This window comes from Symsagittifera roscoffensis, chromosome 1 (assembly GCF_963678635.1).
Source record: "Symsagittifera roscoffensis chromosome 1, txSymRosc1.1, whole genome shotgun sequence".
NCBI lineage: Eukaryota > Metazoa > Xenacoelomorpha > Acoela > Convolutidae > Symsagittifera > Symsagittifera roscoffensis.
Genome location: NC_087062.1, coordinates 72,307,278 through 72,324,844, shown reverse-complemented (window position 1 = coordinate 72,324,844; position 17,567 = coordinate 72,307,278). Strand labels below are relative to the sequence as shown.

Below are 17,567 nucleotides of genomic sequence, written 5' to 3'. Positions count from 1 at the left end.
GCCTTAATCTCAATGTAGTCTTTGTGTTTTTTATCATCAACAAACTTGACGATACACTCAGTAGGGTCAAGTTTCCTTATAGTCTCTTTTTCTTACTGAATTATGTCAAATGACCCTTGCATGATATTCGATCTTGAATAATCAGTCTTTTGTTGACATGGATTTCAAACTGGCTTGAAACCTAATCAGCTACGGGATCGGAGTTAATCGAAAAGTATCCCTCTAGAACCAGAGGGGTGTAAATTGAAGCCACGAATGAAAATTAATCCGTCTCTGACTCATGCCTCTGGCTTAACTAGTGTTAAACTGGGAAATTGAAAAATAAAACAACAACAAGACTGCTCGTATCAGGGCGAAGCCCTGAATGTTCCGACCGCCCTTTAAGGTTTATGGAGCAGTAATAACATTAAAAAATTCAAAAAAATAAAACAAAATGAAAAAAAAAATTTCTAAAATTTAAAATTTTTTATGAAAATCATCCCCCCACACGCCATATAAAGTACAAAAGGATAAATTTCGCTCCTTGTAACAAACCATTTATGGCAAATAAGCTTCTTTTAACCAATTTGGAACGATTTCTAAGACGGATTAACTCTCCGCTTACGCGTTAATAGCGCGAAATATACCGCGCGTTAATTGTCCCAAATTGACCAAAATGGCAATCTTTAAACCCCCGTAACTTTACGAAAAATGACCACAGGTGAAATATCTTTTCAAATTTGAGCTCAGGACAACAATACCTTTTGAATGATATAAAAAAATTCCGTCAAAAATGGCTAGTTAAAAAGTCGAAATTTGTCTGAAGAAAAAAAAACTCACCCCGAGCACAAATATTCCGTTACTTTCGTATCGAAAGTCGGAACAAAAAGAGGCAACATTTTTGAATTCATCTAACATTTTATCTATCATTTCATAGTCATAAGACTTTATACTCCCATGAAACCCAAATTTAACAAAACTTTCAAATTTGGATAATTTCATTGGCACAGGGGTCAAATGTAAAACAAGAGGATGCCTAAACCCTCATTCTTTTGGTTTATTATTGCCATTTACAATTTTAACTTTTTTCATAATAATCACTCATATTCTATGGCCATATCCAGGTTTAAAATTGCGTCATATAGTTTTCATCATCAATTAGTAAGCTTAAAACACAAATGAATGATTGCAGCTAATTCTTTTCATAATTCTCAATCACAAATTTGGTTTTGATTGTTTTTTTTGGAAAGAGCAGCTATAAAAACGAGCTATGTTTAGATTGTCAGTCATTTAGTCTCGTAAAGCAACATTCGTTTGTTGTTTCTACCTTTTGTGCGAAGTTAGCCGTGCTTTTTACGACGACTCGCTTCATTGTTTTTGCTTTATTCCTATTTGTTGTTTACTGATGTTTATTTTTGTTTGTTTCAGCTGTTCTGTTTTCCACCGGCACTCAAAACATCGCTGTGTCCGGGGACGACTTGAGTAGACCAGTTTCTGGCAATGGGAGGGGGACCCAAATCGACCAATGGGGCTTCTCCACTTTCTCCTCGTGGGTTTCGTCGCAAGACGGGGTCAGTTTTTAAAGCCGACAAAAATCTTAATGCTGCAACTTTGCGCTATATATACGTCCACCCCACGACGTATCTTGATCACGTGATTGATGTTAGGATAGAAATAGAATGACATCGCTGATTTGTTGCGATAACCCATGAACTTTAGCGACAGTGCAGGAAAAAGAATCATTATAAGATCATTTTCCCAAACGCCTTTCAACATAGTTCAATCATAATAGAGCATTATGCACACCAAGCAAACTTGTCACAATTTAACTAGTACAGATGCCTCCAATTGATCTATTTGAAGGGGGTATTGACTGGATGCAAAAAAAATAAAAAAATACATCAAGAGTTTGAGATTTTCCCGTTTCTTTTAAACTCAGGTACACATGTGTATGAGATAGAGCCAGTTAACTTGCCATTTCCGATTGCCTAGTCAATCGTAACGTCCGATGTACAGAAATTTGGAGCCAAAAAACATTAACACAACACACTGTTTGATTGATCTTTTTACAACCTGATAAACGGTTCGACAAAGTACGACAAAAATATATAATCTGCAGTCTCACATTCCTTTATTTTTGTTCCGACTTTCGATACGAAAGTAACGGAATATTTGTGCACGGGGTGGGTTTTTTTTTTCTTCAGACAAATTTCGACTTTTTAACTAGCCATTTTTGACAGAATTTTTTTATATCATTCAAAAGGTATTGTTGTCCTGAGCTCAAATTTGAAAAGATATTTCACCTGTGATCATTTTTCGTAAAGTTACGGGGGTTTAAAGATTGCCATTTTGGCCAATTTGGGACAATTAACGCGCGATATATTTCGCGCTCTTAACGCGTAAGCGGAGAGTTAATCCGTCTTAGAAATCGTTCCAAATTGGTTAAAAGAAGCTTATTTGCCATAAATGGTTTGTTACAAGGAGCGAAATTTATCCTTTTGTACTTTATATCGCGTGTGGGGGGATGATTTTCATAAAAATTTTCAAATTTTAGAAACTTTTTTTTCATTTTGTTTTAATTCATTGAATTTTTTAAGGTTATTATTGCTCCATAAACCTTAAAAGGCAGTCGGAACATTCAGGGCTTCGCCCTGATACGAGCAGTCTTGTTTGTCTTATTTTTGAAAATTCACGAATTTTGTCACGTCTTTTTGTCTTGATACCAATAAGAGTTTAACTTTATAAAAGAATCAACGGCATGTTTGAGTTTGTAGGTCTAAAAGATCATCTCAAAGTTGTCAAATGCGACAAGAGTTCCTGAAGAGCTCTCGAAATAACACTGTTTGTGAATTATAGAGAAAATTTGTTCGGAGCTTGTCAGTAGCTGTTAGACTCAGCGAGTTTGCTGCGAGCGTCACACCAACCGGCTGGAAGGCCGTAATGACCTGACTAATATCGCGCTGAAAATAGTTTCATGCTGGGTTAACAAGTCGTACTTTTGGCTGATTACTCAACTGTTGGTGTGGTGTACCAACGCTAAACTTCGATTAGAAATTAATTAAAAAGAACTCGACGAAAGTAGCACGCTTATGTGTGCGGTTGTTGAACAGATGTAATCTCACAGTTTGTTGTTAGATCACAGTTTTGTTAGATGTACGAACGAGCTCTGGCCACTCTGTAAAGTAAAGTAACGCAAATGATTTATGCGCTTTTGTGCTATGTTAATCAATGTGCAGTTCATTTGGTTTGAGTGCATAATTTGAGCAAAAGAGCTACAATTTTGATCAATCGTTCTTTAAATTCGATTGAGAGCCCCTACTTAACTGAAAAGCTTTTTTTTAAAACTTAAATTGTTTTTATCAAAAACTCGTCAAAAGCTTCTCGTATGCACCGATTTTGTCATGAATTTAAGTGAATTGCCAATTTTTGAACATGTGATATGTGAACTATTAAGTTGTTGTTTTTGTTCTTCATGTTGTTATGAGTCTGTCAAAAATCGGTCAATAACCATAAAAATGACCTTTTCGTTTCAGTGGGTGTTCGACGAAAACTTCGGGAGCAACGGGCGCTTCTATGTATGCGACACGCAAGTTCCAGGAGTGGAGAACTGGCTCAAAAGTCCCTACATCGAAACGAAACGGTCTTCAAGGATCGAAGTCAAAATCATGTAAGATAATCGTGGTATTAAACATGCTAGATTATCTCTAGACTTTCAAGGAAACAATTTCGTGGTTTATTAGAACAAACGAAATACAAAAGTTCGGACCTCTCTGAACTCTATTTCTCCTCCATTGTAAATTGGGGTTTCGTTGCTGCGGAAAATATATTTGCTTACGTTAACCGTTCAATTAGTCATTTGTAGTGGTAGATGTTTTTAACTTCTTAAGGAGGAATAGTAAAGGGGCCAAAAAATTTTCCGAAAAAAAACTCTTAAATTTATTTTATGTCTGATACATTTTTACATTTTTGAATAGGTACGCTCAAGTGCCATGTACAAAATACCCTCTTAGCAACCCCGATTGCAAAAACGAGCTTACGCTTCACTACCTGGAAGCTTCAGGTCCCGACGACAATCGACAGCTAGATGCGCCCAAGTACACCAAGTCTTCTCGTACAATCTCTGCCGACAGTTTCTTAGAGGATCTCGGCGACCGCGACGATGATAAAGTTTATGCTTATTTTGATTTGATCAATTTGCGAAGCGACACGAAAGGTATTTTTCTGCTAATCGGCGACCAGGGATCCTGCTCGGTGATTCACTCTGTCGAGCTGACGTACTTTGTGTGTTCCGAGCAACACAACGAGCTCGTTCGGTTTCCCGAGACGGTAGTGGGGCAAATGGACAAAGAAGTTTACGGGCACTGCGTTGCGGATGCATCCCGAAGCAACCCGCCGAGAGCCACTTGTCGCTTCTATGGAGCCTGGGAGTTCCACAAAGAAATTTCGGAGAACTGCGCGTGCAATGCTGGATTTGAACCTACGACTGATGTGTCTTCGTGCAAACGTAAGTTTTAAAATAACTTTTTCGACAACTTTGATGTTGTCAGATTTTTGATGCAATTCAGGGGTAGCTGAATGTTTTTGATAATTTAAGCCTTGCAACTGTATCAGTGCATCCATAATTTTTCTTTGATTTTAGCGTGTGATGCGGGTACGTACAAAGCATCAAATGGCAATCACTATTGCAGTGTATGTCCGATGAACAGTTATGCTAAGCGAACAGGCAGTACAGAGTGCAAGTGCAAAGACAGATTCTACCGGGGCAAAAATGATTCAGCCGACTCAGCATGTGAACAGCCCCCACCACCTCCTAGGTAAGATCACATGACTTTTTATGATCCTTAATTTGATGAAAAATATCCATCTTCTCCTCCCCTTCCTCCCCCTCCCCCTGCCCCTCCCCCGAAATAGATAAAAATTTAAATCTAGGGTTTACTCTGCCCAGGAAAAATAAACGAAACTCAATTTTTTAGACTTCTTAGATTATATCATCTGAGGATTTAATACAATCTACTAATCTGTTTAAAATTGGACAATTTCTGTTCCAATGTTTGGTGTTTGTTGAAGTCTTTGGATCACCCAGTTATTGAAGCCTTCCAATAGTCCTGTGATCAAAATGCTTATCAAAGTTCTAATCTTGAAAAAAAAACAAGCAGGGATGAGTTCAGAACTCCTTTTCATTTTCTATTAAGCCACAATAAAGCTCAAAAACTAGATAGCGTTGTGGAAAAAAATCATTCTGACTATTGTTGTACCTGTTTTCTGAGAACAAAATGATCATTTTTAATTAAATTGACAAGGTAAAGAACAAACATGTGAATAACTCAGCTCACACCAGCGAACCACTGCTGACCTCCGTTAAAGTGGAATTTATTCCTGGTGTTGGAAGTCCTACCCTGTATAATTCTAGCAAGAATGGGACACGAAAAAGTGAGCCTTTAACCAGCCATTTCGTGACTCTGATAGACGTTTCTCCGCCTAAATGCTCGAGTTATCGTCGCTCCATAGTTTTTCTCCTTAACTGTTTAGAGATCTGATGTATGAGATGAAAAACACGGTAGTGACTCTTTCTTGGTCCGCTCCCACCCTGCCCCACCTCTACCAGAGAAGAAACATATGCTACCAGATATCCTGCAGACGGTGTCCCCCCTCAGTGATGGAGAGTTTTACAGACCAGTGCACATATGCGACTCAAGTCACTCTGTACGACTTGGAGCCCGAGACTGATTACATAATCGACGTCTATTCGGCTAACTCGATCACTAAGGGAAGAGTGGGCCTGCAGAATCACAACTCGATCCAGATCAAAACAGGAAAACTTGGTAGGTGGTCCTAATTATGAGCTATATGAAATCTAAAAGCACTTTCTCCTTAAATATAGTTTCTTTTATGGGCCAACTCCAAATACTTTTGAAATACTTTATGATGAATGATTTTGAATGAGCAGATTTTTTTGCCTCTCTTGTTGGAAACAGGAAAGACGTATCCTTTGTTGCTGTAAAAATTCAACTTATTTTATATTTTTATGCACCGAAAAATAGTTTCGAGATAACAAGAATATAAAGCTGCTCTTCAAGCAGCCCAGAGTGTTCCAAAATTACGTTAAATTACGTAAACGAAAAACCCTAGAAAAAATTCGAAATTCTTCTTATTTTTTACTGTTCTCGTCAGCAGCGGCAGGATATTGAAATTTTCTTATTTGCGGCAGAAATTTACTCGTTTTAATTAGTTAAAAATAATTGTACACTCAAATTGAGCGGACTCAACGATGAGAAATTTTTCATATAAAAATATGTGAACGGTTCATTATTATGCTCTAAAACTTCGGGAAAAAATTAACCAACTTTTTTTGATAGAGCACGAAAACATTTTTTTGAAAAATTTCGAGTTTTCTTTTAAGAAAAATCATTTTTTTTTGTTTATTTAGCAATAGTTCTGCTCAAAAAAATCAGCTTATTGCACAGGCGACCGGCTGCTTACTTTGGTTGTAAAATTTGACTTTTAGAATAGACGCTAGTTGGTCTAATCAAAACATTTTCATATTCTTTCTGAAAACATTTCTTCCTTGATGACAAGAAAAATTCTTTTGTGCATGACTTGTTATGACACGAATAAACGACACTTAAAAATGAACATCATAGTATTGTTTTTATAGACTAATTTTTAAATACTGTTATCATGTAACTGTCATTATTTACATTATTTTGTTGTTGGAGTTATTCAACTCGAATTAAAGGCTACTTTTTGGTTATAAAATGGTATAATTTTCTAACTTATGCTGTGATCACCTCAAACAAAGAATCTGAAACCGCCATCGAGTTTTGTGCAAAACATCTAATTAACTAGTTAATTAGCTCACTCGCACCTGCGTTTTCAGCAATGAGAAGACTCCAATTTGACTTAATCAATGTGCAGTCGTACCAGGTTTTAAAAAATAACCTGTGTATTTACACAAATTGCTCCGTCGTTGCGTTTGTGTTTATAATAATAGTATTCTGATCTCCGTGCTATTTTGACAGACAGTTGATGACACCAATTTTCTGCTGTTCCGTTTTTTTCGCATTAAATTCACGAGCGCGCCATAATTACTTAACAACTCTAACTACAGATTTGCAATGATATAAGATCCAAGAATTACTCGAATTATGCAAAGGTTGATTGAATCCTTTAAAATTGGCCCAAATGTGAAGAAATACCCCAGAAGTTGTTAAATTCTTTCTATGATCACATGTCTTAAAATATGAAAAATTTTATGGGATGTTTTTTACGATTTAGAGCCAGTTATCGCCGCGAAGAGACGAGCACACCGGTGACCTTAAACTGAAATTATTAATGTTTAAACCTTGCGAGTTTCGCTTGGGTAAAATTTTACGAGATGTTTTGTGTTGCGAGTTGCCGCAGTACCCGAAAAACACTTAACTAAACGCGAGCACTTTTCAATGTTTTCATTTTCAACCATAAAAGTCATCCATTTTTTGCTACTGGAAACACTGAGCGACTCTAGACTCGCTTCAAAAATATCAAAGCGACAGTTGTCTTTTGTGTTAGCGAGACCTAGAAGCGCTTAATCGGCGATGCACGTGTCTCTGCTTGCGTTATTGCAATAAATCTAGCTGTTTACGGCAGTCAATAACAAAAACGAGTTATAATTTTTTGCTAATCAGGTGCTTTTAAAAAATTTATATCGCACCAAGCAGCTGAATATTTAATCGCTGAAAAAGCGGCGAAATTCAAGTTAGAGACTGAAAAGATGAGTTGAAATGCAGATGAAAAATAGCTGGAAATTGATTTTTTTTTTATTTCAGAGGAGCAGATTAATTTTTTCTCAGCAAATAAGAGCCTGCTGCTAACATGAGCGCATGGGTGCATATATTGAACCCACCCCTGCTTACAGCTCAAAATCCAAAGGGATAGGCCACTTGTATTTTACTACCCTACCCTTCAATTTACTTGATTGGGATTTATGAATCACAAGTGTGTAGCTAAAAGTTGAAATTAAAGATAAACTTCCACTGGAAATTGTTGCTTATTCTTTAGATCAAGGGCTGAGGTTTACAGATTGCAATAAAAAGTTTGGGAGAAAGTTCTCATTTTAAGCAAAAATATGCACCTGAGTAAAAGTTAAAAATTAGTCAAGTACATTCTATCAGATAATTATAGATGAACTGAAAATCTTTCGTTCCAAATACCACGCCCAAAAGTAAATTTCAATCAAATTTTTCTTATCATTTGTCTATTTGGAGCTGGTCTTTTGTTGAATTGAAATAATACGGGTCACTATTTGATGTGTTTTGGGGTTGCACGGGAATTTTTCTAAATTACAAAGCAGGTAGACAGTCGATAAAAATCGGATTTTTGAGTCTAATTTGACTAACGAAGACCTAGCTTTGATTTGTTTCATCTACTCCAAAACTACATCCGCTTATTTTCCACTCAGTATTGATATGTTTAGGAGATTTTTAGCTAATTTGAGGGAAATTGTCAATTCTTTAGTCGAAACTAATCTAATGGAAGTTCCCTTCTGATACCGATATCTACCAAACGCTTAGACAAAAAAAACTTAAGTTGAGATCCCTTAAATGTTATGCTTTTTATAATTGCAAAAATGAAACGGTTTAAAAGGTAACAAATAATAAGAAAAAGCAACGTTTTTATTTTTTTTTCTGTTGTTTTTTTTGTTGGTTTTCTAAATTGACGTCAAAGTTTTACGATTTTCTCGGTTGACTGAAAATTGGGAAATTTGACATCTCAGAGCGACGATTTAGATTGAAATTGATACTAAAATTGATCTGTGATGTGAGCGCTTTTGTCCGATCACCGCTCAGGTCTCTTTTGAGCCCTTCAACTCCAATTGCAAAACCGGGCCTCTCAACTTGAACTCGTGCTCTGTAATTAATCTATTGTGTCTCATTTCAGCTAGAGTCACCGATCTGACTGTAAATCGCATCGGTCGCCAGGGAGTTGAGCTGACTTGGAATTGCGACGCAGATGCTCTACTAGCCAATCACCAGTCCTCCTCCGGATCTTCAATCCCCCTCAACTCGCCTGGGAGCGGAGAAGGGGTGGTGAACAAAACCAACGGAGGGGGGACTTTTTCATACCATTCCGGCTCAACTGGTGGGAATACTGGAGGACGCACATATGTGGCTGGCTCTAATTTTGACCCCAGTGCAGATCAGCAAAGAAGACCCTCAAATGCGGGTGGTAATAATTTGGGTTACAGCACCGGCGGTAGCAGCACCAGAAGTGACTTGGGGGATGGTGGGAGGATGAAGACGTCGTCGTCGGCGGGGGGAAATATGAAGGGGACAGTAGTCGTGTTTGAAGTGCGTCTCAGTTGGAAAGGGCAACCACATGCTATCTTCACCACTTCCTCATTCAGCTACGCCACCACAGGCATGTTCATTCTAATGTCTCAGTTAGCAGAAAATAAATTCCAAAAAATACCTCGGGTAGTAAAGATTCAATAGACTGCTGTGTCAGCGAGCCAAAAAATCTAAAGATTAATATCCATTAAAATCAGTTTGGTTTTTCATACAATTGATTCGGTTTTCGCCTTAATGATAATTCTATATTATGCTACCGTTTTTCGGCTTAATGATAGTTCTATATTATGCTATCGTTTTTCGGCTTAATGATAATTCTATATAATTCTATCAGTTGAATTTGAAGGCAGAAAAAATGATAGCAAATTGGCATAAGAAAAAGTAATTTTTCCGTGGTCACTAAATTACAGTTAGAGTTCAATAAAATGTCCATAAAAAGGAAAAACAACCCATTAAAATCTCCAAACTAATCAGCAAGTAGGGAGCCGATGTCTCTTTCAAGCCATATGGGCTCTCAAAAGAACCCCTAATTTCTTAACCGGCGCTACATTTCCTGTTGTTTTGCTGTCCACCACCCCTTCATAAAAAGAAATCCGTCTTAAAGTTGAGCCTTTGTTTATACTGATTGCATATTTTATTAAATTTATAAAAGTGTCTTTCTTTTTCAGATTTGGAGCCGGGCTTCTGGGGCTTCCAAGTATGCGTGGAGGGGGTGAAGTCAACATGCAGTGAAGTTGTGAACAAAGAAATTCTTAGTGAGTATTATTCATAGCTGTATTTGATCCCCCTCTTCAAAATGTCGTTTCAACACTCGATCACATTTTGACATAATCTTTTCGTGTATATGCAAATCCCAGATTTGATTAATTCCCGTCTTTAAAGGACAACTAGCATATCCCCGGGATTTTAGCATCAAAACAATGTAATAAGACCCAATACAAAGTTCATTTTTCAATTTGCTGAAAAATGTAAGTCCAATTACAGAAAATTTCTATCGCAAACAACCACTTTTTTCATATATGATGTTTTCATTTTATCAATGTTCACACACTTCACATTCTTAGCACTCAAAAAATTGGAAATTTTTTTTTTACAACCTGAGGTCTGAAAATTATTGTTTTTTTTTTCTGAGAATGTCCAATGTGTTTTAGCACCAGAGATTGGATTTGACTTGCGACACATAATAGCCTTGGCTGGCATAGGAACAACTATTGTGGTGTTGATCATCATCACCATGATCTTGTCTGTATGGTGCATTCGCAACAACCTAGCCTCCCCCTCCCCAAATGCATACAGAGGGGCAGAACAGCTCAAGTGGGCATCTAGCAGTGGGCCCCATTTCTATCACGGGGCAGGGGCAATTGGCAACCAGTATGTGAGCAACCACTCCCCTGGTAAGTATTTCAGCTGTAAACAATAAGCCCATTTTCTTGCGAACATTGTGGTCTGTGGATCGAATCCCATAAACACCAAAACAAGCAGAGCATTGCATATACAGAGAAAGATTTTTCAAAAAACAAATTCCAACTCAGTCAGAAAGAAGAACTTTCTTCTGGTTTTAATTTTAACTTAATCAAATGCTATTTTTGGTTTGATTACGTTTTCTGCGCACCCGTTGAAAAATTCAGTCACTGACCCTAATTTCACGCCTCAACTGTGTGAATGATGATCACCCTTGCGTGATATTAGATCGTGATTGACATCTGTGGAAATGAAAAAGTGGTCAAAACTCAAGAGAGCTGAAGAATACAGTCCGTTATAGGACTGAATCAGTCAATCGCGCATGATAACGCTTTTTTTTTAAAAATGTCCTATTTCAAAAATTTGGGTAGATTGGATTTGCTATTCTTTGTTTTGTTTTACAATTTTGAAAGGTAAAAAATTTCAAAAACAAATAATCTCTGTTTTTAGATTACAACAGTTCAGTGGGTGTTCAGGAAGATTGGATGTTGTCTGCAGGAATGCACCAACAGCAGCAGCAGATGGGGGGCATGGGAAGTGAACAACTACCCTCCCAAATGATAGAAGAGTGGGGGGTGCAACACATTCAACTCAGCAGAATAGAATTTGCCAAAAATGAAACGCCAAGTCAGTATATATCACAAGATAAATTCATCTATTGCGTAATTCTTTAGGCAATTTCATGAGTTCTGGCTGCTTTTTGGTGTGTGTTTTTTTCTCAGTTCATCTGCTACTATATTGGAAAACTTTTGTCAAAAAAATTTCCCACTGAGGTTATTTTTTGAAGAACCATTTAGCTTCATGAAAAAGTGCTGCAAAAAACAGATATCATGATATTTAAGCTATGCATAGTTTGAAGTTGTTTTCTTAATATTGAAGCTTTTCCCGATATTGTTTATAATCTTATTTTTTCTTGATTTCGCACCAAATTTGAGAATAAATTATTATTATGTAAATTATCTTTTGAAAGTATCAGGTGTCTTTCCTGCTTCTGAAAAGTGCAAACACTTGCTCAATAATACATTACAGGCTTCATCTCATTGTTTGCTGGGCTTTGTTGTGTTTTCGGACTAAGACTTCATTGTGTTTTTGGACAAAGAAATTATTGTGTTTTTGAACAAGATGCGGCAACAACTTTGAAACGTTTCTGATGATTTATTCACAGAAGAAGGGACTGCGCTTATAAATCATTCATAAGACGAAAACCTCGCCAACTCGACCTCCTTCAAAACATAATCTTTACACTTTTGATTTTTGTGAAACACTTTTTCAAGAGAAAGATAAACGCAATGCCATATTCGAACCAAAGAATAACCGTCCCAAAAAACTAATTCCGAATTTTAGAAACAAAAATCTCAGAAAAAAAGTACCGTTGAATCTTGTAAATTGATTTTTATGGGCTTATTTTTAGAAAAGAAACTTTTTATTGATTAAATGTTCTAATTTTAGAAGCGGAAAAGTATGAAATTAAATATCACGCAGTTGTTTCCAAATAAAAAGCAACAACATGGGGTTAAAACGTGAACATTAAATCGATCTGCGGGTGCTTTTGTAAGTCTGTCTATGTTTAGCAATTGCTTAGTTGTTTGTTTTTGTCGCACGGATCCCATAGCTAGATGGGAGAACTTAATGGGCGGGGGAGTATTGATTTGAAGACCAGGTGAGAACCCCTAGGTTGGAAAGTGGGACGGGCAAACCTATTCACGTGTCCATAATGTGATCGGGTAATGGTGTATGGCTAATTGTCTGCTGGGCTAACTTGTCAGTTTAAATCAGGCCAATCAATAACTTCTTTGTTCAGCATATTGAGCGGCTGTGACATATATAGGATATAATAAAGAAAGATATTTAGGTTGAATTTCAGCTCAGGGGTAGTTATAAAATTGAAATTAGAACTAGTTGTAAGCAGCTTTTTTGGGAAAACTAAGTTAAAAATGAAAAAAATAATTACTTGCAAGCAATAATTTTTTCTAAACTATTTACGTCAACTACTACGGGATGACGGCATAGAAACCAGCTTTTGCCTCTATATTTTGCCAAGAAGTTTTTGATGAAGACGTTTTGTTGCCATTCCAGGTTTTCCCAATGGACTTCCGGACTTGATAAAAGCGAGGCTGAGTGACCACTCTTTCAGCCAGACTTGTATGGCCATGATCAAACAGGCCACGCTGAAAAGCTACTCCGATCTGGGTCTGATTGCCCATGAAGTAGCAACTTGCGCCCAATTTCAGCACCCAAACGTCCTTTACCTCTACGGAATCGCTCTCAATGGTCAGTTATTACGCAATCATTACATAACTTAACATCTCCTGTACCTAAGAAGCACTATTTTATATTGCATATCTGAATATTATTTACTGAAATTTCACAACTGGTGTTCTTCGCTCTTTTGTTATAGACAACAATTGTTACCTAAAAACCCAACTTAAAAGGCAAAATTCAAATTAAATATTGGGGCCCAAAAGGGACCAAAATTAATACTTATGATTTTTATCAAATTGTAAAACAATATCGCACTAATGTCAATGATTTATGGTCAATTAAATGAGAACTAAAATCTGAAACATGCTGTGTTTTATGACACCTCGTCTCGCCCATTGGGGTAAAAAGCCTGCAAATTTTAATTAATAAGCATATAAACAGGAAGCAATTATTTGACGCCAGTTAAGAACTCTCGGGGGTTTGTAGCTACAGGTTTACTTCCCTTACTTATGGAAGAAAACGGCCACTTCTGGAATCAGGTGGTCTTCAAATTTTCATCTAACTTGCTGAGTTATTTTTATTACCTAGAAAGAAGTTTCGATGAGAAACAAATAATGCAGACAAAAAAAAGAAATTAACAAGCATAAAAATAAGAACTTTTAGCTTCGCTCAAGTTACTAGTAAAAGTTTAATCGAACTTTTTTTAAAAATTGTTTCTGATTTTATTTCTAGGCCCAGAGATGCTCATAACTCTGGAGTACACTGGTAAGGGGACCCTGGATAGACTCATCAGGGACATGTCTCCCCCCAACGGGGGTGTGGGGGGATTGGGGGGACTTGGTCAGGTGGTGCACTTGTTGAGGGGAGTGGCCAGTGGCATGCAGTTCTTCGCTGACCTCGGATACGTGCACAAGGTGAGAAAGAAAAAGAAAAAACAAAAACAAGTTGAAAAACAATCAAGCATAGTTTTTTTTGTTACGAGGCACGTCTGACTTTTGAATATAAAACACATCAAAGTGGCCGCCCAATTGTTCCGATTTTAAATCAGACATCAAAAACGTTGAAAGTGTAGGTACGCTAGTAGGTACGCTGTTTCAAGGTTTTCGCATGATTGCTGCCTTCTTTCACGAATGAATGTTTCGTTGTTTTCACAAAAAATGCTGTTATAGTTTGTTTTTAAGAAAACTTACATAGTCATACTTGTGGTGATAGGGAAGATTTTGCAATTATTCTTGCAAGAACTTTCCAATTTATACACAATATTTTATTTATTCTCGCAAGATAGCCAACCTCGACGAACTGAGGCAGTAGGCTATTACCCAGAACTCACTCGAAACTTTCTGTTAAACTTGATCTTTGACCCTGATTAGGTTCTGACTTCTGAGAATGTGTATGTGACAGACAGTGACGTGTGCAAGATAGCGGGATTCGACACCAGAGCAGTTTTGGAGGCCGAAGAGGCGGAGAATGTCAACTGCACCGTAAGTCAACGTTGCAACGTCTGATATCTTTTTATTTAAACTACTTGACCACGAGTGAATTGAAGATGTGTCTAATTTTCTGTAGGATCCATTCAAACCTATAAACTTAAAGGTCAACCATTAGTTTTGACTCGTGATTCTGATGCTGTAGGTGTTCAACGCGTTGGTGCCGTGGCTTGCACCCGAAGTGAGTGCGGGCATTGGGAATGCACAGTGCAGACACTACTCCCTCATGTCAGATGTGTGGTCATTCGGAGTACTCATCTGGGAGTGTCTCTCGGCCGAGAAGCCCTTCGGTCAGACGCACCCACATGAAGTAAGCATGGAAATTTAAATAAAATTAAACACTAAATAATCAAATTTATCATGAATATTCATCAGAAGTAACCTTTGCGCCAAAATGTGGTTGATTTGTTTTCTGCTACTTGCACATTGCATCCGGATACTGTTGTTCTTAAAACACTGTATATTCGAGTTAAAACTTGATTTATTTGTCCAGATAATCCGGGCAATTACATGTGGCTACCGTCTACCAGTGCCCAAAGCAACATCTGGCTCTCCGGGACCCCTGAGTGGTCTGATGATGGGATGCTGGAACGAGAACCCCTTGCAGAGACCCTCGTTTCACCAGATTCACTCCACCCTCGAGAAACTCATCAGCAACCCCACTCTGATGCTGGAACAGACCCAGTCAGCCACAGTCCAAAATGAAACCCCAACTCTATCCTACCTCAATCTCAATAGCAGGTGAGCAATAAAATCTGAAATTTTTCGCTTTTTGCTTGTATTTGGGTTGATATTTTTTCAGCGTTAACTTAATCGTTTAATTCTGAAGAAAATTGAATTTTTTTTTAAAAAAAGTTTTCTCTTCACTGAATAGTCAAAAACACTAAGAAGTGCTTCTCTTTCTTAAAAATCAAACGTAATTTTTTTGTTGCGATAATTGATGGTATTAACAGTATCATTCTTGATGAAATTGTTGCGAACAATTTTTGAAAAATGTAGAAAAAAATATGTTGCAAAAAATGTTGCGAAAAATGTTGCAAAAAAATGAAAAAACTTTGTTGCAAAATTTTTTCGATCTGAAGTTGTTTTGAAAAAATTTTACGACTTTAACAGACAATTTTTCTTAATTTTTGTTTGCCAAGTGAATTTAAATTTTTCAGTGCAAAATTTAGGACTTTTGAGTTTCAAATCAAATATGACGTATGTTATAAGAATTTTGTTCATAAAGCGAACTTGACTTTTTTCAGTCCGGTGGAAGCATCACAGAAACTAAAACAGGCATCGACAACCTCCGTTTGTGGCACTGAGAACCCCAATGGCACCTTTAACTCCCCTCCCTACACGCCCATGACTAGCATTGAGGAGTGGCTGCAGCACATTAACATGGACCACTGTGTGCCCAACTTGAAGAAGGGGCAGGACAAGAACTACATGACCATCGGAGACGTCATCCACATCGGTATGTTTAATTGCTTGCTAGCCTCGTTTTTGTTTCTTGAGCCAAAATTTTTGGAGGATATGAGAAAAAAATTCATTCGAAAATTAGAAGAAAAAAATTGATTTTAAGAGAGCAAAAACAGATTACGTCTCAAATGGCTTTATAATCTATTTCACTTTTTCAGTGAGAAGTTTTGATATTTAAATGAAAACTTTTTCGGTCAAGATTTTCGAAAATATATATTTTTTTCAAGTATTGCAGCCTAAGTTGGCTATTTGTTTCTTTGATAGAAAGTCAAATGACACAAAATCAAGAAAACCTGCATTTCTTTTCAGAAGGATTAAAAATAAAAAATAAAAAAGTAATAATCATTCAAACAGATTATCATTCAGCTTTTAAATTGTTCGATGTTTATAGATGGCAAGACTCTCAAGTCCCTCGGAATTTGCAACCAAGACCGAAAAGTTATCCTGAAGAGTTTGCAATCAATGGCGTCTTCTATAAAACCGCAGTTACAGCCTCAGCAGAAAACAATGAAATCTTTCAAAAACGAGCATCCCAAAAACTTAGGCTTGAACAATATAGCCCACAGCATCATTTGATGAACAAAAAAACATAATTCGTTTTCTGACCATGTTTGAAAAAAAAGATTCCCAAGACAAAAGGTGCTCATTCACAACTTACCGCGACTATTTTGTATTTGTATTGATTTGTATGTGACACTTTTATAGACAATGTAGCATTCTGAACGTAATCATTATTGTTCTTTGCAATTCAACTATTAAAATTTGCCTGTTTTAAATCTTACCTGACAATAAGCTTCCATGTAGATTTCATTTCTATCTGATAGTTTTTTAAATCCTAAATCATGCAATATTTTCAATTCAAGTGCGATCTTACGGCATGAGAGATTTTCAGTTTATTTAAAAAAATACATAACACGCTTTTTTCATGTTTTTTCAAGTTAGTGTTTTTTTTGCGTGTGATAAAAAGATCTGACAAAATAAGAAAATATTCGACTGTCATAGTAAGATAGACAAATCGGAAAACTGTTTTAATCGAAGAAAAAACAATAGATAATTCAAAAAACTTTCTAAATTTTTTTTCAACTCTCTTTTGTAGAACTTTTTATTCTAAGAATTGTTCTAAAAACTTTGAAAAACAATTTCACTGAATTCAACTAAGGTTTCATGGCTTATTCTTCTATAATCAGCCTACTCGTTTGCTTTACTCGCTCAATTTTTTACTAAAACTCGAAAGTTTCAACTCGGTTTTTCTCTACACTGGGACAATTTTTGGAAAATTTTTTTATGCTGTAGGAATCAGTGCTAAAAATTTTTTAAATAATATATCACTCCACCCATTGCAATGATCATTTGCAGCAAATATTTAAAAAAAAGAAATCGGAAAGTAGTTGTTATACAAAAAAAAATGAATTTAACTACAATTCTGAAGAGAGTACCTTTCTTAAAATTAACTGGCTCTGTCTGGAAAACGAATCAATTTCATCCGTTATTAGCAACACTAGCAATTAATTTTCATTTATTCAATCAAACTTTTATTAAATTTTCAATCGATCTCTACAGTGCTCAGCAATTAGTTCTCAGCAAAGACAAATACGAAATTTAAGCAAAATCTTTCATGTGATGTAATTTTTAGTTGGTTTATATACTC

General features: G+C 36.5%; 1 protein-coding gene across 1 annotated transcript; it reads left to right on the top strand.

Annotated features, from left to right (window-relative positions):
- Positions 1-1,400: 1,400 nt before the first annotated feature.
- LOC134848627 (ephrin type-A receptor 7-like) lies at positions 1,401-16,666 on the top strand (the record flags this gene model as incomplete). The annotated part of the gene is made up of 16 exons (XM_063866149.1): positions 1,401-1,550; positions 3,513-3,646; positions 3,954-4,483; positions 4,619-4,793; positions 5,509-5,801; positions 8,896-9,375; positions 9,974-10,060; positions 10,457-10,699; positions 11,217-11,393; positions 12,843-13,037; positions 13,701-13,882; positions 14,339-14,449; positions 14,601-14,765; positions 14,949-15,196; positions 15,703-15,914; positions 16,311-16,666. Coding segments are annotated over 16 exons (3,567 nt in total), but the record flags the coding sequence as incomplete, so codon positions are not given.
- Between the last annotated feature and the right edge of the window lie 901 nt (positions 16,667-17,567).